Source organism: Myotis yumanensis, unplaced genomic scaffold (genome assembly GCF_028538775.1).
Source record: "Myotis yumanensis isolate MYYU_CA2020_CCGP unplaced genomic scaffold, mMyoYum1.0.hap1 SCAF_14, whole genome shotgun sequence".
Lineage (NCBI taxonomy): Eukaryota > Metazoa > Chordata > Mammalia > Chiroptera > Vespertilionidae > Myotis > Myotis yumanensis.
In genome coordinates, this window is record NW_027223765.1 from 33,607,446 (window position 1) to 33,629,286 (window position 21,841).

The 21,841-nt window shown below is 50.2% G+C and overlaps 1 protein-coding gene across 4 annotated transcripts in view; it reads right to left on the minus strand.

Annotated features, from left to right (window-relative positions):
- Window positions 1–1,476: 1,476 nt before the first annotated feature.
- The window catches only part of IFT122 (intraflagellar transport 122), a 73,777-nt gene continuing 53,412 nt past the window's right edge, over window positions 1,477–21,841 (minus strand). For all 4 annotated transcript variants that reach the window (XM_070433593.1, XM_070433592.1, XM_070433591.1 and 1 more), the window contains 12 exons: window positions 19,177–19,343; window positions 15,918–16,089; window positions 14,378–14,480; window positions 12,296–12,436; window positions 10,805–10,899; window positions 8,023–8,123; window positions 5,686–5,851; window positions 4,699–4,810; window positions 3,917–4,042; window positions 2,855–2,934; window positions 2,373–2,537; window positions 1,477–1,919 (listed from right to left, as the gene is read on the minus strand). In XM_070433593.1, coding sequence (XP_070289694.1) covers window positions 1,830–1,919; window positions 2,373–2,537; window positions 2,855–2,934; window positions 3,917–4,042; window positions 4,699–4,810; window positions 5,686–5,851; window positions 8,023–8,123; window positions 10,805–10,899; window positions 12,296–12,436; window positions 14,378–14,480; window positions 15,918–16,089; window positions 19,177–19,343 — 1,518 coding nt within the window. In that variant the 3' untranslated portion in view covers window positions 1,477–1,829. The remainder of the gene's footprint in view (window positions 1,920–2,372; window positions 2,538–2,854; window positions 2,935–3,916; window positions 4,043–4,698; window positions 4,811–5,685; window positions 5,852–8,022; window positions 8,124–10,804; window positions 10,900–12,295; window positions 12,437–14,377; window positions 14,481–15,917; window positions 16,090–19,176; window positions 19,344–21,841) is intronic.

Sequence of the window (21,841 nt, forward strand, 5' to 3'; positions counted from 1 at the left end):
GAATCCTGTCTTGGCTCAATAAATATTCCTTAAATGAAAGAAAACATTGCTGAACCTGTTTCATCATCAGTAAAAGGAGAATCCTTAGAGGTTAGTAAGGATTAAGTAAGATGCTGTGTGGAAAGTGCTTAGCACAGGGATTGACACTCAGTAAGCACTTGATTTAATGGGAGTTACAGTGATTGTTTCTCAGACGCAGGCCTCCACAGCTCAGCTTCGTGGCAGCAGGACCTGGCAGGCACACCCGGTTACTCGGCTGAAAGGATGCATGCTAAAGTCTCAGTCTGGGCCCCCTCCCTCTGCCTTTAGCCATGGACCATCTGATCTGACAATGTGATTGACACCTGCCTGTTGGGTGGTGGAGGCTGTTTTCTTCCTCTCTCCTCTTTTCCCCAGCCATATGCAAATGATTTCAGTTCAAGTAATGCGCTAATGGAAATCCTAACACATTAATAAATGTTTAGTGAGAGAGAGCATGCATGATCATAAGTAATTACACACTCAACGGAGAAGTTCTGTTGGCACAATTGTCTGGCTCCTTTTCTTCATTTTCCTCCATTATCTCCAAAGAGAGATGCAGAGGGAGGCAGGGAGGAAGGGTGGGGCAGGGGTCCAGCTCCTGCACTCACCCCTGGCTGGCCTCTGCAGCCGCTCCCCTCGTCATCCCTCCAATGGGGACCTTTGTTGTGCTCTGTCTCAATATCTAATCATGAGGGTGGTTTTCGACATGTTCCCTTTCTCCTGCTGTCAGGACTTTACACTCCCTCCTGGGCAGGCAGAGTGGAAGGTGCAGGGAGTGGGGCCTCTGGGATGGACAGATCAAGGACTTGCCATCCAGGTGGGGTGAGCTCCCTGAGCCCCAGCACCTCCACCCATCCCCGTGGCTGTATAATGGAAACCATCACCCTTCCTCACAGATGCTGTGAGAACTGAGACAACATATGAAACACGCCTGGCACAGAAAAGGTCCCCAGTAAGTATCAGCTCTCCCTCCCCAGCTTCCCATCTGCTACCCACCCATGCCCTTGAGCTATACTGGTAAATCGGACATTGTTGATGCTCAGGGGAAGGGACCTTAGTGGGATCTCAAGTGGAACCCACTCGCTTGAGGACATGGATGGAGGGAAGGGAAAAGCCTCAGGTTGGTTTGGAGGCCATGTGGGGCGGGGGGAAAGGTGGTGGAGGGGGCCTGGCCCCAGCCAGGAAGTATAACCTCCAGGGAGGGGCCCTCTTTGCCATCTTCTTTGGAGCCAGGTATCCTATTTTCTTGTCAAGATGGAGCCCCATTAAACCAAAATATATGAATAAATAAACCCTGTTCCCCTTCTCACTACCATATTGCCATTTCGATTAGATTAAATTTTAAAAGAACACAAATATAATGTTCCTCTTGGATCAAATTAGAAACAGGTGCACTTTTGCATAAGGAAATTAAATTGCAGACAATATGAAGATTTGCTAAAATGCAGACACTGATGAAAATAAGTAGCCCCTTTATTTGTAATTATTGAGGCAATCTGTTTGCAAAGTGTACATGTTGATGGTCTGACAGATCTCTGGACTCCAGCAGGCTGCCATGAACAACTCAGAACCGTGCTTAAAGTAACAGACTTTTTTTTTAGAAAAATATATGTACATTCTCTTATCCATCTTCTGGTGCTATTTAAAAGGTATGAAATGCCATAAATAGGAATTCCGTGGTTACACAAGGCCTCTCCCTAAAATATAAACTTCAGCTGGGCAGAACACACATTCTAACGGTTTACCTCTTTCTTCTACTGCCAACTACAAGGTGGACCAAAGGGGATGGGTGGTCCCCAGGGTGCAGGTCACCGGCTGGGGTCGTCAATATGTCTCCGGCAATAGGGGCAGTGGGTGTGCTGAAGTACCAGCAGCTCATAGTCCTCCGAGTGGAACATCTGAGGAGAGACAGCCGTGACTCTGGGCAGCCGCTCTAGGTGTGCATCAGCCCCGACCTAGCATAGACTGTTGCCCTTCCATGGGAAGTGGCTTGGCAGTGCGTCAGGTTAGACCACCAGATCTAGAACACCTTTGTCCAAGGACTGGGAGGAAGTGGCCCCATTTTTTCTAAATGAAGTTCAAAGGTGAGTCACACTTTCCCGGCCCTCCCAGATTAAGAGCACATGCAGACAGCCCAGGGCCAGGGGCATGATTGTTCCAGACAGCATCCGGAATGCAACCCAAAGGAGGGAGGACAGCTGAGTCTCTTCTCCCAACTGGGCCTTGGTTGCTCAGAGATCACTTGTACTCCTCCCAGATGCCCGGCCTCCCCAAGGGGAAATTCGGGAAATGGAAAAGCAACAGAAAGAAACTGGACACCACACAGAAGCTGCAGGCAGTGGGCATCGTACCTGGAAGCAGGAGGGACACATGGTGATGGAGGCGTCAGGTAGGAATGAGCGGAAGTACTGCCACTGCAGGGGCAGAGGCCAGCGCTTGATAAGGACTTCTCGACGGCTCATGGAGCGCAGCACCGATCGATTCACTACCACAGGCACGAACTCCGAGCCACCTTGCTGCAGGGTGGGCAGGCAGGAAGCAGGTGGCACTGGTGCCCTCAGTCATAGTAACACATTTATGTGGGCCATGATCCCAGAATCTTTGGGAGTGGCCAGGAAGGACCCCACATATTTCCCCCGCCAAGTACCTTGACAGAACCCTGCCAGGTCATGTAGCCCCTGTTGGCCATCTCTAGTGACAGAAAGCCCACCCCTTCCCCCTCCCTGGCAGCCCTGACAGGAAGCAGTTCTCCCTCTCACCAAGGAATGTATACAGAAGATACCTAAGACCACCCTCCCAATGGGCTTTGCTGGCCTCACAGAAGCACCCTCACCTCAAAACTCAGCTTTGCCGTGAATGGGTCATCATCTCCCATGGAATTCATGGTCTCGTCCAGTCTCAGAGTCTGCGAATCTGGAGGAGTCTGGTCAAGGATAGAACCTGAGGCCGAATAGGAAACAGGTCCCACCCTCCAACCAACATGTGGAGACTCACAGAGCTCCATCCAGGCCTCAGGTGTCTCCCTACAGCTCTGCGGAAGAGCGGCAGGGCTGGTGAGACAGGTTTCCAGATGGAGAAATGTAGGAAACACAGACCTGGTCATAGAGGGTGGGACTAGGCCCCCGTGCTCAGGTGGGAAAGGAGGAAAGGGGCTCTGATGGGCTCTGCTGCCCCACAGGGACCATGCCATGGCTCACACGGGCCTGCCGGCCAGAAGCACCATGTGAGCAGAGGCCTGAGGGCCTGCTGTGTGTGGCTGTAGAAATGATGGGCCAGCGACCTGGCAGCTCTTGGAGAAACATTCAGCAGTAGCCGGGTGGTTTGCAGGCCATATTTCTGAGATGGCCTTGAAGGTCATGTTTCATGGAGAAGGGGGTAAGAGCTCCTGCTGATCCCGAGGCTGGCCAGATTAGGCTGAAGGTCCCCAGGGAGCCGCCACCTCTGCCAGGCAATGGTGGAGGAACTGTGTGAGGCCAGGGCAGCGGGGCTCCCACGCAAAAGGTCCCCCAGAATGGAGGCTGCCGGTGCTGAGTCAGGTACAGGATGTGGCCTCACACAGCAGCAATAATCCAGCCTAAGCAGATGTATGTGTGCAGAGGACTGGTGTGTGGACACAGTTTCTGTCTCTCTTCTTGACCTTTCCTCTGTCTTCTGTTCTTCAAAATGTGGTTCATGGCCCAGTGGCATTGGCATTACCTGGAAGCTTGTAGAAACACAGGCCCCAGGTGAGGCCTGTCCATGCCGCCATGTGGGCCTCTCCACTCACTCAGCAATTGCCTGCCATGTTCCTGCCCTCCCTGGCCCAGCCATCCTCCAAGGCCCTCTTGCTTTCTCCTCACACCCAGGCCCTGAGCTCAGCTGGCACACACAGGGGTCAAGCCGATGCCCAGGATACTGTTGCCTGTGATCTCTTGCCATTTGTTCTCACGCTTGTGTCTTGGTGCCTCCAGGTCAATGAGGGAGACGGCTTCTTCATCAGTGATCCCCTCCTCTAGGTAGAACTCGACCAGGTGCAGCACCTCTGGAAGACACAGGGCACGGGGAGGAGCTGGGGGATGGCACCCTGTGGGAAGCTGGGGGCTGGATACTCTCACCAGGCAGCATGAAAGAGGTGGGAGGACCACAGAGTTCCTTCCTCACCCAGCGGCAGGCTTCTCTGAAATCAAGTAGACAAGCTGAGCAGCAGGGACACTCCTCCTGCCTGCCCAATGTCCGGGAGCAGGGGTGTGGTGTGGTGGGGGGTTGTCTGTGTGTATGGGGATGAGAACTGGGCCTTTAGCCCTCCTTCTTCCCCCTAGTAGCTGGATGGGCTCCTCTCTGAGGGAAGAGGCAAGGCCTCCGCCCAGCTACTGGGAAGGGGCTTCGGATCCTATGTCAACATAGAAGAAACGGGACTTGAGAGTCCATCTCAGCCTTCCAGACCAAATGCCCAACCAGTAGCCTCTATTCCTGGGGCATTTATGTTATGCAAAGCCTCACACAAGGTTCTGGGAGATGGGTGTTTCAGGTTCGCGCAGCACTGTGCATCCTGTCTCTGGGAACCCTGAATGACTCTATGTGTCAGGCAGGGTGGCTGTCACACTGTCCCCAATTTACAAATCAGAACACATGTGGGCAACAAGCAGTGGACTGAGCCCAGCCATTCACCGGTGCCCCTTCCACATGAGCCAGACTCACCATAGGAAGACGCGGAGAAGACGAAGGGCTGGCGGCAATTGATGCAAACATTGCCCAGGTTGTTTAGCAATGGGTTGTTGGTAGAACAGCGGTAGCACAAGGGCACCAGCTCCTGCAAAAAAACAAGCACCACAGACTGGGCCTAGCTGCTAAGAGGAAAGGCCACCTGGGTAGGTGGGGGCACTGGGTCTGGGGCTCTGTGCGATGTGAAGCAGAGTAAGAGCCTACAGAGACACTGGAGGCTTTGTCATTTGGGGCCTGGACACCTTCTTCACAGGCAGGACTCAGCAGCTCTGTTCTCCCGGCAGGAATGCCAATAACCATGGCCACATTCACCAGCCACTTACTATGCTCCAGGTACTGTGCTAAGCACGTCGCCTACACTGGCTCTTTCACCCTTACGGCCACTATGGGAAAGCTATTATGTGTGCCCCTGTTTGATAGAGAAGGAAACCCAGGCTCAGAAAGATTGAGACATGGCTAGGAAATGGTGGGACTTAGATCTGAAGCCATGTCTATCGGATGCCAGTCTACCATGAGCTTAAAGAGGGGATTGTAAGAGAGACAGTAGTTAGCTGGGTTGGAGGAAAGAGGGCTGGGCACAGACATGGGGTGGATTTACCAAAGAGCAATAACCTGGTTCCAGAAGGAAGGCGGGCTAGGGCTTGGGCTCTTAGGATGAGGTGAAGGCAGAGCCACCTGGTCATGGAGGTGTGGAGGGAGGCTAGAGACAGAGCAGGGCCACAGCAGAAATGGAACCTTGAGAGGGCTAGGAAGAAGATGGGGCAGGGCTGTGGGTTTCAGGGGAGCTGAGCGTTGCAACTGGAGCACAAAGGGCTGAGTGGAGAACAGAGGGGCGGAGAGGAAAGAGCAGGAGTTGGCAAGCCAGGGCTCATGCAGGCGAAGGGACACAGACAACTGAGAGCATGCGTCAGGAGATGTCCAAAGATGCTGCAGAGGAGGAGCCTGAGGGGGCTGTGCCCTTACCTCGTTGTCATGGAAGGGCTGGGAGCGGATGGTCAGGCTGTCCAACTCGATGGATTTCTGGAACCTGGCAGGGACATATAGGCCCCGCAGCTGGTCATAGGCATGCCGGGCCAGTTTGTAGGCACCCAGGGCCCTGCTTTGCTTGGCCAGAGTGAAGAGTGTTCTCCTGTCGATCACAGGGTTAAGGACAACAAAGCCTACACTGGGGCCTGAGAGTTGGCACCGCCTACCCTCAGAATGAGCCCAGTGCCAGAACACAGCTCATGCTGGTGCCAGGAGGGCACAAGCAGGAGCTTGAGGAGTACTTAGTTCTTTTATGGGATGTAAGTGTATTTCTCAGATATCAAGGCCCAGAGATTTTTTCGGAGATAAAGACAGTGCAGTTTCCATTACTTATTACTTATTTTAACCTTGCTTAGGTTCTCTGGGCCTGCTTTGGCTCATCTTGTACCCTGACCAGGACAAAATGGCTCTCCCCACCCTGCCCAGCCTGCCAGCCAAGCCCTCCGACTCCAGTTCTGCCATGTAGAACCTGGTCCCAGACTGCCTGGGGAGCTGCCCTCAGGTCCAGCTTACAGAGGCCACTGGGTGCAGCGCACTTCTCTCTGCCTACCCTCCCCAAGGGCGGGATGGTTTCTGAGTGGCAGCCTCCCTTGCTCTCTGAGGCCTTCCTCTGAGCTCCTCAGACTGAGGCTGACAAGACTGTGTTCAATCTCAGGTCACCTCAAATGTTGGCTATACTCAGACCCAGCCTGACCTTCTTTCCCAGTCCACCTGTGAACACCTTAACCCACTTCCCCAGCCAGTCCCATGCCTCCTTCCCCCTCTCCTGCCCCTGAGGTTCCTGCTCCCCACACCCCAAGTGTGGCTCCTTCCACTCCAGCAGTTATATGGAAGTAAGTTTCCTTGTCTGTGTCTTCACTGTGACTCCTCAAAGTCTGGGACTATCTGGAGCTATTCCCAGGTCCTCAGTGGACAGCACAGGGTGAAGCTCAGGGCAGAGGTTCAATCAAACTCTGCTGACTTGAAAGGAGTTGCTGGAAAGGTTGGGCGCAGGTGCTCAGACCCCAGCAGGTGTGTCCTTGGCCACTCATTTGCAGGGGTTTCAGTCACTGAAGGCAAGGCTTGATTTGTGAGAGTTTCCTTTGAGATGTAAATGTTGGGCCTGGAACCCTTACAGTGGTTCTCAACCTGTGGGTCGCGACCCCTTTGGCGGTCGAACGACCCTTTCACAGGGTTCGCCTAAGACCATCCTGCATATCAGATATTTACATTACGATTCATAACAGTAGCAACATTATAGTTATGAAGTAGCAACAAAAATAATTTTATGGTTGGGTCACAACATGAGAAACTGTATTTAAAGGGCCAGAAGGTTGAGAACCACTGCTTTAGAAACACCTGATTAGCACCTCTGAGCCCTCTCCTGGGAGGGCTTTTTCCTGACAGAAGGAAGGCCCCGTTGGAGCTGGAAAGGGGCTGAGAGAATGGCGAGATTTCCAACAGGAGAGGATATTTATGTCCTTTATGACTTTCTGGACCTTAAAGATTTTAGTCATTTCCTGGTAGTTTCTGGCAGATAGGCCCTCTGCCTATTCTCTGCTTATAGTCCTCCCTGTGGCTTGCACCAGCCAGAGGAGGGAGGAGGCCCCAAGGCCACTGCCTCTCCAGACTGGCTCCCTAGGGCAGGCTTCAGCTCCTCTGGCACATCATGCTCACTTCACCACCTGGCCTTTCCATGTGTTAGATACTCTCCTGGAATATCTATTCTACTGTCATCCCCGGTTACCTCAGCCTGTAGGATGGATATCACCTCCTCCAGGCAGCCTTCCTTGGCCAAGACCCCAGCTGCATTCCACCCTTGGAAACAGCATGCATCCCACTGAACGAGGCCCTGACAGGTCCACCTCTCCCACTAGACGGCAGCTTTGTTGCCTACTGCCTGGCAAGGGGTTTGGGGCACAACAGGTGCTCCATCCACTGGCCTCCCTAGGGAAGTGTCTAAAATTCCAAACCCAAAGGCCTGCTGCTTCTTGTATCGCAGTCACACCCACATTTGTGGGTTCCGGGAGGGCTTGGAGAGTGTGCTGGCTGGAGACTCAGTGCTGGGTCTAGCACGGAGAACCCTGTAAACTAATCTTCTCTTGGCATTAGCCCCTCAGCTTCCCTGGCTGGGCCTCTTCTACAGCAAACAGCAGCGGCTGGGCAAGCTTTCTGTCTTCCCTGAGGGCTGCTGGAGAGAGCGAAGCTTCTGCCAGCGAAGTGCTCTGGAAAGAACTTCTCAGGGCCATTAGACAAGAGGGGTGGGACAGAGGGTGGGGGTAAGAGAGAGGATACACTTTAGAGATGCCCAAGGGGGTGTCCTTCGTCAGGCTGTGCAGCAGGAACCTGGAGATGTTGAAGAGGGTTTCGGGACGATGGGAACTGAATGGCTCCTCCTACAGTAAGAAAAGCAAACAGGGATTGAATTCCTCAAATGAGCCACTGCTGGGCCAGGCTGAAAAGCAGATGCCAATAATTCTAAGATACTTTAGTAAATGAGCAGATCTGCTTAATGAGCACCTACTGTGTGCAGGGCATTTTATAGCCACTATCTTACGTGGTCTTTAACACAGTCCTGTGAGGGGTGTATTTTCATCCTTATTGTACTAACAAGCAAACCAAGGCCCAGGGAGATGATCTGCCAAGGTCACCCAGCTAGAAAGGAGCAGAGCTGGGATTCAAACCCAGATCTGATTTCCAAAGCCCAAGCATGTCTCCCAAGTGGCACTGCTTCTGGGGTATGTAATGATTCCATTTCCCTGAGCTCAAGCTGTCTCCAATTAGCTCGAAAAGAGAAGATACTTATGCAATTTAGGACATGACCATGCTATAAACCTGCAGGGAGGTAGTTAGCCCACAGCATAAAATCACATACCTCTTCTTTGCTCTCCAACAGCAGCCTGCCCATTCAATGCCCACCAAATATGCACATGTGGTGGAGCCCCTCAACTGCTCATCCCTGTGCCCCAGCACCTGGCATAGGCCCTAAAAGATGAGGCACTCAACACCCATTAACCGAATGAATACCTAGGGGCTGCCAGAAGCTCAGAACAGCAGACCAGAGGGCATTTTCTATCAGAAAGGGTCCATAAAAAGTTAAGAATACCACTTAGAAGGAATCTGGCAGTGTGCAAACTGAGACTGCTTTCGATGAGAATGCCTAATTCAGGCCAGTCACCCCTCCCCTCTCAAGTGCTTAAATGGCAATAAACTGACATTTCCTTAAAGGTCTTGCTAGACCACTCTCATTATGGAGCCATCAGGACTTAGGCCCTAATTGGTCTAAAGTCATTAGGACTCACTTTACACCACTTCAGTTCAGAGCCCAGCATTCTCTCTCCAGTTCTCACTTAAATGTCTGTAGCCTCTGTTAGTTCCAAGAACCCAAGAAAACCTGAGACTGCACCCTTTTCTGGGTGAGAGCCAGGGAGAAGCCTGCCTCTGGTTACACTGCACTAGGTGTGGAAGCTAAGAAATGTCCCAGGAAGAACAGGGGTTGGGGCGTTCCTCAGGATTAGCACCTCTCCTCTCCTCTCCTCTCCTCTGGGAAGGAAGCCATTATGCCAGGAAAGGGCTGCTGCTTCCCTTCCCAGTCTGCTCTGCATCAGAGCTGCTCTGCTGGGACCTGACTGCCAAACCTTAAAATACCGCCTACCGCCACGCCTTTGCACGTGCTGTGACCTCTGCCGGGAATGCTCTTCCTCCTCCTCTGCACTTTGCCCCATCCTTACCTACCTCCCTCCTCTGGGCTTCGGGCTGAGGGGTCACCTTCTCGAGGAAGTCCCTTGAGGGAACTTTACTACAACTTCTTGTGACTAGACTATGAACTCCTCAGAGGCAGGGACAATGTCTTGTTCACCACTGTGTCCGAGGCCTCAGAACAGGGCCTGTCACACAGTAGGAATTTATTGAATGAAGGAATGACCTACTGAAGAAGCCTCAACTGGAGTGCACAGCCAAGGTCCCCAGCTGCTACGGAGTTGCCACAAGCTCACAGATGTGCAAACGTCCTGCGCATAGGCTCAGCTGTTACAGAGAAGAGACACCCCATGCTCATGCCCCGAGGTTTAGAGGAAGAAGAGCAAAAAGAGAAAGAGCTGGGCTCGAAGTGGCTCAGGCAAACTGATACTGAGCTGGGGCCTTGACCTTTGAGCCTAAGTGGAGTTTGGGGTCTGCTTTCCAGCTGGGCACCTCTTTGATCCTCTTTTGTGCTGAACTCTTGGCACATTATTTGCTTCTGGGGAAAGTCTGGCAAGAAAGACTCCTCTGATAGGCTCTGCCTGAGCCAGCCATCAAGCCTGCATCTCATCTCCTCCCCTCACCTGGGGCAGTGGTCTCAAGGGACCTCGTCTGCCCTTGCAGTTCCTTCAGAGCCCCTCATCTCAGGTGCTCACCTGGAAAGAAGCCACTTTCCTGATTTCATAGAGGAAGGGAGAGGGAGAGAGAGATAGAAACATCAATGATGAGAGAAAGAATCATTGATTGGCTGCCTCCTGTACATTCCACACTGGGAATGGAGCCCACAACCCAGGCATATGCTCTTACCGGAATCGAACCGTGACCTCCTGGTTCATAGGTTGACACTCAACGACTGAGCCATGCCGGCCTGGCAACCCTCATGTTTTATAGAGAAGGAAACTGAAGGCCAGAGAAGGAAAGTAAATTGCTCAAGGTCACATAACAAGCCAGCTGCAGAGCTAGGGAGGGACCTCAGGCCTTTGTTAGAACTAGGCCTTCACCCATCTAGGTGAGAGCCCCATGGAATGTTAACCCCGATCACTTTAGATAACCCTTTGTCTGGCTAACCTAGAGTCTGTCCGAGTCATCCAAACCTGAAACAAGCAACTAGAAAGGCCCAATTTAGCTCTGGCTGACTAATTCAGAAGCCCGCAGCTTGCTACATGTCAAACAAGCAGCCAATCAAAGAAAATCAAAGTTCCAAACTTTGTTTCTCAGGAGAAGAGCAGGATTTTTCAGCAGGTCACCCTGTCCAGTGGGTTTACTGAAGACAAGTCCAGTGCCCCTTTCTCAGTAGGCAGTGCCCCTAGCTTAGGTGCCCATTTCCGGGCCATCTTACCGTGTACCGGTGAATGGCATGGTAGCAGTGGTACAGCTCAGCCAAGTGCTGGAAGTGGTGAAACTTGTTGAGCATCGTGTCCTTCTGGGCAGGATCTTCAGTGTGCAGTGGGAGGGGAGTAGGGGAACAAGGAGAAGGCGTGTCAAACCAGTCTAGAAGGAAGAGCTAGGCAATGGCACTTTTGCCCGTTGACAGTTCTCCCCCAACACCAGGACTACGCCGGGAAGAGTGGCAAAGAGGTGCAATGAATGGAAAAGGTGCTCTGCTTAGAAGCTGGGGCCATCCAAGACCGGGAAAGTCTCAGCGTGGCAGAGCACATGGCCAGGGAAAGTCTGTGGATATTTCTCGAAGGTTCTCCCAGAGCCCACACTATGCTCTCTCAGGTCATTCCACTGAGAGAGCACCAGCTAGGGCAAGAGCGTGATCACTGGCACTCAGTCATACCAGAGGAGCCTGGCAGGGAGGGTGGGCAAGGGCCGATTTTATTCATGCTCACCTCAAGCCTCTTTCCACTGTGCTGTTCCTTATTAAAATCACAGACCACTGGCCAGAACAGAAAAATACCAACCTATACCCCAGCTTGACAGTTATCAAACTGTAACCATGGCTTCTGTGAGGCTCACAGCAGCCTTAAGAAGGAGGGGCAGGATTACCCCCATGCTAGAGACAGGGACACACAGCTGAGGAAGGAATTGTGACTTGTTGTAACGTCACCTAGCTGCCTCCAATTCCAGTGTTTTTCCCATTCCTGCATACTGGCCTCGGTCTAGTAAAGAACATCTCTCTGGCCCTAACCGGTTTGGCTCAGTGGATAGAGCATCGGCCTAGGGACTAAAGGGTCCCAGGTTTGATTCTGGTTAAGGGCATATACCTTGGTTGCGGGCATATCCCCAGTGGGGGGTGTGCAGGAGGCAGCTGATCGATGTTTCTCTCTCATCGATGTTTCTAACTCTCTATCCCTCTCCCTTCCTCTCTGTAAAAAAAATCAATAAAATATATTTTAAAAAAAAAAAAGAACATCTCTCTGTCCCAGCCGCTTTCAGAACTCCCTCAGTGGGAAGTCTTGTGAATGAAAGCAACATTGAAACTATTTTTCTGCTTGGGATGAGTGAGAATCTGGAGTGTGTTATTGTAAAGTGATCTCTTCTTCATCTTTTCATTTAATTAAAAACATTTTTAAAACCGGAGCTCACCCAGGTCCAGTTATGGGCTCCCAGGTAGCAGGGGAGAGACATGTTCAGAATTAGCAACACAGGGTATGACCCCACCCCCATCTGTAACCCCAGGATGGTCCTCATACCATCTTTAAGCTTATGGGCGAACTGGAAAAAGATGACACATCAGATTAGGGCACTGCAAGGCAGGGTTACGGACAATACACCCAATAAACAAGCCCAAGGCTTTAATTAAAACGTCCCAGCTCTTTCGATGTTTATCTTGGTGCCAGAGCGGGGCCGGGGAAAACAAGCGGCCTGGCTGTTGTTTACTTACCTTGAGCTATATTGAGGCACTGCATGGACAGCATCCAGTAATAATAGGCAGCATCATTAAATCTGTTTTCTACCACAGCGTTGTTTGAGAGCTGCTCTAACACTCGGACCGCTTCCCCCTGCCGCCCGGCCTTGTGGAACGCTGGAGGGGCACAAAAACACAGACAATTCAGGGAGTTGGAGGGAATTTTGCAGGGCTTGCAAGGGGCTGCTGAGAAGTAGGACATTCATCAGAGCATCTGCCGCACTTCGTTGCTGGGATGCGCCTCTCAGGCCGAAGGCTATAAATAACCTAGGCTATATCTTGAAAAAACTACAGTGAGATATGTTCCCTTTTGGCTGAGAAAAGGCAACCAACTTTGTAAAGGCATGGCAGCAAGAAAAACTTGAGGGACCAAATTGCAGGGCAAAGTCTAAAGATAAAACTGTAGTTCTTCATCAGTGAGGTTTTGCCCCCATCCCACTCCAGGGGAAAGCCTTGTGATTTCTGAGGTGACACTAACAGGACCTGACACTTGAATGGGTTTGGTGGTTTAGAAAGTGCTTTTGTTGCTGCTTCCTTCACTGGGTCATCACAACAGACTTATGAAGACCTTTTTTAATGGGCTCCGCAAGGTGGAGGAAAAGCAGCATGCCAAGGTCACAGAACCGAGCGCAACTCAAGTCCTTAGTCAGTCTTCAACTGAGTGCTTTTTGATGACAACCTTGAAAAAATTTTGGCTTGGTTCCAGCAACCAAACATTTGTGAAAACAAGCCCAAAAAAAATCTCTAAATCGTTCCTATTCTATTTAAGAGCAATCTCTTGTACATACTGTGTGCCAGAACCTTGGGATGTTGGGGCTGCCAGAGAAGCACTTCTAGTTGTGACACTTGCCCACATATGGGCTCTCAGATTATCCAAATCCTCAGCTTTAGAGAAGGAAAAGGTCTGGCCTTTGTTCCATTCTCATCTGCAATCTCTCATCTGAGTACCAAGTTACTATGGCGATGGATTCTTGGAAGGGCAGACACAGACAGATGGATAGGTTGATATGTTTTGCCCAAACATGCAGATACTTTAACAACTGGGTTCTCTGGAAAAGCTGAAGCAGTAGAGAAGACGCTGTCTGTCAAAGGGGGCTTTACCAAGCTGAGGAGGTTCAACAGGGAGACATTTGTTCCAAAACGTGTCCGGAGGTGGCAACCATATAGACGTGTAAATGAGATGCTATGGAATATGACACACCCAACTTCAATTAGAAGACTTCCTGAAGAGGCAGCAAAACCTAGCAGAAGAATCAGGTTCCCCAGCCAGCCAGCCAGATCTGGTCCAATCGGGCTGTCACTCTCTGGCTCTGTGACTTTGCAGGGCACAGTTAGTGTCTGTGTCTCTGCAGGGCTGCTGCCGAGATTCAAGGTTATGTAGTTACGTGCCCAGCCAGTGCCTGACATAGAAGGCAATCATATTTTTAAATTATTACTACCAATTAAAGTTCTATACTCTCTTTCACTTCTGTTTCAGATACTGCCATACCCAGTATGCAGCCCGCTTTACCTGTGGAAATGCTGAGGAGCTGAGGATACCCCATTTAACTGAGCCAGAAATAGAACCCATTTCTATCCATGGCAGAGGAAAGCATCAGGTGAGACTGTGCTAGACACTGTGTGAATCCTCTCATTTTGTCCTCGCCCCAACCTGGCTTGAATTCCTTCTTTGTCACTTCCTTGCTGTGATACTTCAGGCAAAATCCCTGTATCACTTCCAACCTCAGTTTTCTCATCTATAAAACAGCACCTACATCATAGGGCTATTGTGAGGATTAAATGGGAAGATACATTTGAGAGCAAGGTGCTTTGCTCAGAGGGGAGATAGGACCTGTGTTAGGTCCGAAGGCAGGTGAGTGATGGACCAGATGTGTCTGACTCCAGAGCCCATGTTCTTTCCCTACTTCCCAGACCTTCATCAGTAAACACACCACATGTCCAGATAAAGTCGTACATCTTGGTGGTCTACAAAGGGAGGAGCTTGGCAGCCTTCCTGAAACGTATCTGGGCAGTGCCCTCTCCTGCTCCTTCTGCAAGGTGCCAGTCTGTGTGACCTACCTTTCTGGGCTTCCTCAAAACGATCGTTCTCTGCCAACCACTGAGCGTAGGGCATGTAGATGTCTTCTTTAAACTCAGGATGCTTCTCGCCCAGAGCAAAAGCCTGGAGGAAGGAACCAATGCATTTGTAATAAAAGAGCCCCTACAACCCCCTTGAAAACATGGCACTTGGCTGAATCCATCAGGGATGTCATATTTTGCCAGCTTGACAACTCAGAGGGGGAGAGTGCTCCCCCCCACAGCCCCCAGAACTGCAAAAACAAATCAGCTCTTTGAAAACAAAGGCAATTAACAGCTATATGCAAGTGACTGGATTCAATAACAACAGTCTGTTTCTGGACCACAGAAGAAGCACAGAATCGGAAACATTTTATTTTGAGGGTTTGCGTGGGCTCCTGTACCGCTGCAAACAGATTTCTTTTAATTGCAGGCGACACCTAAGGAAACAGAATTGACATTATCATCATCCTGTGTATTAGCTATCAAAGATGATGATGGACTGATGCTGTATGGGACCTGGTGACTGCTTCATCTAAGTCCCGAACAAACTGTCAGGCAGGAGAATTGGAAATGAGTCACAGGGGAAAGTATGTGGAAACAGGGGGAAAGTTTGCCTGATACACAGCCAGGACTGAGTCGTTCCAAGATGTTGTAATTTATGCTGCTTGAGAAATCTCCTGATAAACTTATCTTGAGACGCCATTATTACCTCTGTGCCTGGCTCCACCTTTTCTCATAAGTGGCCATGACACCTCACCAAATGGAGACACTCAGAGGGCAGACAGGAGTGAGACAACTCATACCCAGAAAAGTCCTACACTCTGGCTCTGTAAACTAGAACATGGTGGGTAGGGTAAGGACCAACGGTGCAGTCTCTAATACTTTCATGGATGAATTTCAATCCAGGACACAGGTAGCCAGTGAGCTAGAGGGTGAGTTCAAGATACAGACGGGGCAGCACATCACTGCTTCTGCATCCTCAACCCAGTCATCTTCCTATTGACCTGGTTAATTCTACTCACCTGCCTTTCATGCAAGAGAAGCCTAGGTCTTTAAGGGGCCAGATAGGCAAGAAGGAGGAAGAGGAGCCGACCTCTTAAATAGCTCTGGCAACCTGCACCTGGAAAGTATGGGTGGTGACCTTTTCTGCCACCCAGGTTTTAAATGTCACACAGGTGTCTCTCCATGTCAGACATGTGTCAGCCTGTGGTGCTGGTCAGAGGCAGCTCAGACCAACAGCAGGCAATGGGGGCTGTCACATTAACTCTCACATGCCCAGTCTCTATCACAGGCTGGTACAGAGCCAGCAGTCCATAAAGATGCTCTGAATGAATGAACGAGCAAACAAATGGAAAGCTAGTATCAAAAGGCCCGCCAAAATACTCTGGCTTGGAGAATTCAAGGTTAAGTCTCCTGACTGCCAGGCTAATGTTCATTATCACAATGAGGGCAGGTGCTCTCCATCTAAACCCCAAAAAGTCCCCTGTGGCCCAGGGCTCAGACAGGATCCCCTAACCCTTGAAGCGTGCGACACCCTCACCTCATCCCAGTGCTGGGTCTCCACATGAAGCTGAACCAAGGACTTCAGGTCACCGATCTTCAGGTAGGTCTCGGCAGCATAGCCGGGGTTATCCAGCTTCTTGAAGTAATGAGCGCACATCAGCAGGGGCTCCCGCTCGGCCTTGTCCAGCTTGCGGGCAATGTCAATTAACCTGGAGAGGCAAGCACACAGGGAGAAGATGGACTCCTGTGAAAGGGGCCTGAGGCAAGGAAGCGGATCTTCTTGAGGGCAGGCTCTGTACCACTTCATGTTGCTGTCAGTGCTCAATATAGTATCACGGCCCCTGGTGCTTGAGGGGGTTATTAAACGAGTGAATACACACCCAGAAACAGCACCCAGTGACAGGGAGAGGTTGCCTGCTAAAGGACACTGCTCCGCCCTCCCCCTTTTGGGAGTTACTGATCTATCCAGCAGGAACCCGGGGAGAGAAACGAGCATCTACTGATCACCCATTATATCAAGAACAGTGCCATGAGTTTTCGCATGTGTGATCTCATTGAATCTCCACCACCCTAAGAGGTGGTGCTGTTTTCCCATTTTACAGATGAGGAGACTAAAGGCTAGGGTGGAAGGTGAAGCAACCTGCCCAAAATTCTGCAGCCAGGAAGTGGCAAAGGGCTCTTCCCACCACTGTTTTGAGAATTCTCATGGGAAAGTAGAGGCAGAGGCGTGAAAATTCTTCAGTGACAGAATCTCTAGAGGGAGAGGCTTGTGTGGGGCCTGCTCTGAGCTCCGGAAAAGAGATCTGCAGGAAATCTTGACTGTGCCTCTCTTCCGGGCCAAGGTGCCAACCATGAGTGAGGGGCCACAGGCACCACTGCTCAACACTTCTTCCCAGTAGTGACTGGCTCTCCCACTGCTTGAGGAGACATAGGGGCTGAATGAAATGTGCTTGCTCCCTCTAGTCATGTAGGGTAAAACTAGCTTTCCCAGGGGAAATGGGTCCTACCCAGCTTGCTCTTTGTGAGAAAGGAAGGGGAAGCAGCTGTAACAGATCCTTGTCTCAGAGACAGGCAAGCTCAGGGAGGCCTGTCAATCTGTACTTAGAATAATAATGGAATCTAAAAATAACACTTCTCAGGAGAGAAACAACACATTTTAGGGAAAGGTGGCACAGGCAGCCCCTTAGAGCTCCCCACCCCACCCGTCAAACCAAATGTCCCTGGAGGAGAGACACCTTTTACAGCCAGACCCGGAAAAGGGCAGAACATGCTCAATGTCTCTTTCCTGAACTAATCTAAGTCTCCTCGAGGTAACCCTGGTACATATCAGTTGCAAAAGAAAGTGACATGAAAAACTAGAGGGAGAGGGACTTAAATCTGCCAGGCTCTCTCCTGTACCATCCCTTTTGTGAAAAGAATAATTTTGGGGGTGAGGGGGAATCTGTGCCTCTTTCTTCAAGAAACTTTATTCTTGGGCACACATCAACCACAGAGTGGGGTTCATAGGGATGATTTCATTATTTACCAGCCCCTCTCCCTCCCCAGGTCCTATCTGGGCCACCGCTCCCTATGAAGTACAGTGTGGCTTCCAGAACAACCAACAGTTTTTAAAGTTCAGACTGAGCTGACCTCAGAAACTGCTCCTCACCTGTTTTCCCTTAACAGCCATGGCAGTGTGTGTACATATATGTACACATGAGTATACACATGTATGCACACACATGCACGTGTATGAGCATGAAGCCCACTTTCTCTGACCTTCCCCTGGAGGTCTGATGCTCTAAGAGTCCCAAGACTGAATCCATCCCCTCTCCAGCAGCCCCACCCAAGCCTGTTTCTCTTCTGTTCTCTACCTTGGCAAGTGGCATTACTGACTACCAGTCCCAGATCTCAGAATCAGCCTACAATTCCCTTGCCTGGCCCCACCCCCTAACACCCTCCATTCAGTTGGGTCCTGTCAGTTCTGCCTACTCCATGCCTCTCATTCATTCCATCAGCCAGCATATTTCTCCCTGGCCTACCACAGTGATCTGGTCTCTCTTCCTCAAGTTTTCCCTCCACTCTATACCCACTGCCTGAGTGGGCTCCTGATAGCACAGTTCTGATCAGGGGCCCTCACTACTTCCTGACAAATCTAAATGCCTCAGTCTGGCACCCAAGGCCCTCCCAGAGTGGCCAGCACAGATCCTCTGCCCACAGCCAGCTGTTCTTCACTCTCCCCCTCCTACACCTTTTATTCTGACCACAGCCAACCCATTGTGCTATGCTTCTAGCCTGCACATCCTGCCCCTTCCTACTATCTCTGCCTCTTGAAATTTGTCAAGATCCTTCATGAGAAGACTACTCCTAGGAGAAGACATCCATGGTTCCTCCTATGAGAATTCATGTCTCCTTCCCTGACATGCTAGCAAGTTTTCATTTCCTACCATTATAGGTATTACTACAGGCCTGGTGGATGAAAATTCATGCACTGGAGGGGGGGCGTCCCTCAGCCCGGCCTGCCCCCTCTCACGGTCCAGGAGCCCTCAGGTGACCCAGCGATCAGGGAAAGGCGACACCCCAACACACCTCTGCTGTTGCCACTGCCGGCAGAGCAAGCCTTGGCCGGCCCTGGTTACCTGAGCCTTGGGCGGCCCTGGGCGGCTGGGGAGCTGAGGGGACTGGGGGTCTCCGGAGGCAGGGCCCGGCCTTGCCACGAGCACCTGTTGCCCCTGCGGGGCTGAGGGGACTGGGCGCCGCCATCTTTGAAGGTGGGACAGTCAATTAGCATATTCCCTCCTTATTGGCTGTGGGTGCCGACACTTTGCGATAATGTGAGCATCAATTAGCATATTCCCTCTTTATTAGATAGGATGGGCACTGAAGTCAGCCAAATCAGTTTGAATGAAGCTCAGCTCCACAATTTCCCAGCTATTTGGCCTGTGTGATCATTTGGTCCTTGAGCCTTGGTTTCCTCATTTGGAAGATGGGCATGGAAACACCCACGCTTAGGGTGTCAGTGAGAACCAAATGCCTGCAAGGTATCACAGTGCCTGGATCACAGGGAGGGCTCAGGGAAGGGCAACTCCAATGCTTGGGTGTCTCCTTCTCCTCACTCCCTTCTATTCTTTCCCCCAGGAATTTGCTAAGCTCCTCAAAAACAGCAAATGCCTCATCCAATCTCTGTGTCTCAAAAACCTAATCACTATCACATTAGTTTAGAGAAACACTATTTTTTCCCTTGTCAGTCAAAACCAAGAGCTGACAAGACACAACATGATGCCAAATGCTTCTTGGGGCAGGGACTGAAAACCTACATGTCAATCCAGCCATGGTCACCGCTGATCTCTATGGCCTTGACATGCTCTCCGGCTGAGATGTACATCTCCACAGCGGCTTTGGGCTCATTGATATTTCTAGCCCAGTCAGCCTGTTTGGTGATTAGCATCTTTGTTTCTTTGGGGTCTCCAGATCCAAGGAAATCCTGAGGAAGCACAACAAACAAAAACACTCTGAATTAGAATTTCCTGCTGCCAGCATTACATCAGGCTGCTGAAAGCTGGAGCAAGGAAGGACTTGTTTGGCTGAAGCAGGCAATCAGGATGCAAGTGTGAGCCCATCCCTACATAGCTGGGGGCAGTCCCAGGTGTCAGGGAGGAGTGCTCACAGGCTGCCCCACAGGTGCTCCTGGGGGGTACTGGGACAGTGTCAAGGACTATGGCCTTCAACGTTTCCTGTCCTGCCCACTAACGCATATTTGTTCTTTAGCTAAACAACCCTTTCCGGACTCTTTGCAGTACTATACACAAACTCTGAAGTGTGGCAAATTTATAATCAGGTTTCTCTCTCTCTCTCTCTCTCTCTCTCTCTCTCTCTCTCTGTGTGTGTTTGATATATATGTGACTACTTCAATACAGTGACTCTACAACCTGGTTGCACAATTTCAAATATTCTAACTTACAATCTTTATTTAGATAATAGGGAGAATGCCACATGCCTGAAGGTGAGGCTGAGCATGTAGTCCCCTAAACTTAAACAGACAAAATGATTTACAGAGTCTAGAAGAGCCCCTTTGTGCCCTCCTCCCCATCACCACCACACAGGAAGTACTATTCACATGTTTTCTGATTCTATTCATGTTCTGTTGCTTGAACTTAGGGCATCTCCCATTGGCTTTGCCCCCAGGTGTTTGCCTAGAGCAGATAAGGAGTACAAATGTTACTGGTTAATTACTTCTCAACTGGACAGTATCAATTGTCTGGAGATCAGGTCTGCTGGGGGCTAGGGGGATCGGAGGCAGGGGAAGAGGCCTGGAGAGAATCCATGAAGGAAGAGAGGCCTGTGGATTTGCAGGCTCACAGGGTCAAGTCTCAGAGCCTGTGTTCCTTCTGCCACAACAGGGGGCCTCTAAAGGGCCATGCCCAGCTTCCCTAGGTTGGCCCTAGGATGCGTGAGAAACAGCCTCAGAAAATCACCTCTTTTCAGAATACAGTTACCTAAAATACATACGTAGGAGTTTGCCATAGTTGAGGTTTGATGCTGACATTTTAAAAGGTGGGGCTTTTCAAAAAAGGAAATTGAGAGCTCTGAGCACCCAGATCTGCATAACTAGTAAGAAGCGGTTTGTCTTAGGAATAATGTACCCTGTAGAGAGTGCACTGTCAACCTCACAAAGTCTAAAAAAAGCACTCCTTTCCCCACAATCAGCACTCACTTGTCAGGAAAGTACAGTCAATGTATGCTAAAATCCTACTTGAACAATTAGCTCTACTTTTTTCTCCATTTGCTTTCAGGGTAATTGTGTAGCCCCTAAAATAATATATTAGATTGGCCTAAGACAACCAACTGTTTTAAATGGAGGAAAGAGCATCATTTATCCTGATGCTGGGGATCCGATAAAAGATAGGCTAACCTCACTGGCCTTTGGTCCTTCTAGAGTTCACAGAGGAGAAGGGGTTTGGAAAGCAGCTACTATCTGAAGATGCCTAGTGGGCCACTACAGACATAGTCTTTACTCTTGGCAAATACTGCAATGTGTACTCTTCATGCCAATGCAAAGCTGGAAACTCTGCTAACCTGGTTGGTTAAATGAGGTTAGCAGCTGGGGAAAACAGGTAAAGAGAACAGAAATAGCCTTCAAAGTGAGTACTCGGTGCACTCAGGGTGACTGTAGTAAGAAGGTTCAGAGGCCAAAAGCAAGCCATAAATTTGGATCATCAATAAGGAGACCAGCCAGGGACACAGTTCATAGGCTTAAAGGGACCTCCTCTAGCCCAACAGCCCAGTCCCAAGAGATCTGACCTAATTGAAGCTGACTCTAACTGATTCCTTGAAGGATCAACAAACTGGTTTTTCAAAGATTCTTTGGTTCCATGAAGCTAATCTACACATTATCTGGGGCCATGGCAAAGACTCTGCCCTGGAGTGGACAGAAAGAGGCTGTGCTGAGTGATGAATGAGACTAAACAGTGTTCTCATGCTTGGTGATTTTGATAAGGACACACTACATAAGAGTTAAGAGCATTATAATTCCCTTTATCACCATATAAACATGTCACTTATCCGGAAAGCATATAATTTATTTGTACATGGGAATGTAATTTAAAAATTTTCCGAAAACCAGATTGAATCTTGGGAAGCAATTTTCAAATAAACAAAAACATGCCATGTTAATAAGTACTGTATCCCTCCCCACCCCAGACATAATGTGTATATACACACTTTCTCAAATTCAAACTACTGGGGGGTGGGGGAGGGAAGGGATTGAAACAGAACCAACCTACTTGGAATTGTGACCAAAAACTACAACCAAAAACAACCCCCAGAGTATTTACCTTCATAGAGAGGCAGACCAGATGGAGTGTGTAAATAGGCTGCATTTCTGGGTGGGAGACTGTGGATGCACGAAGCCCACCCAAAGTGTGAGGAGGAGCCTCAGTATAGGAGCTGGAGTGGGGCTGACCAGGGAGAGGTCTGAAGAAC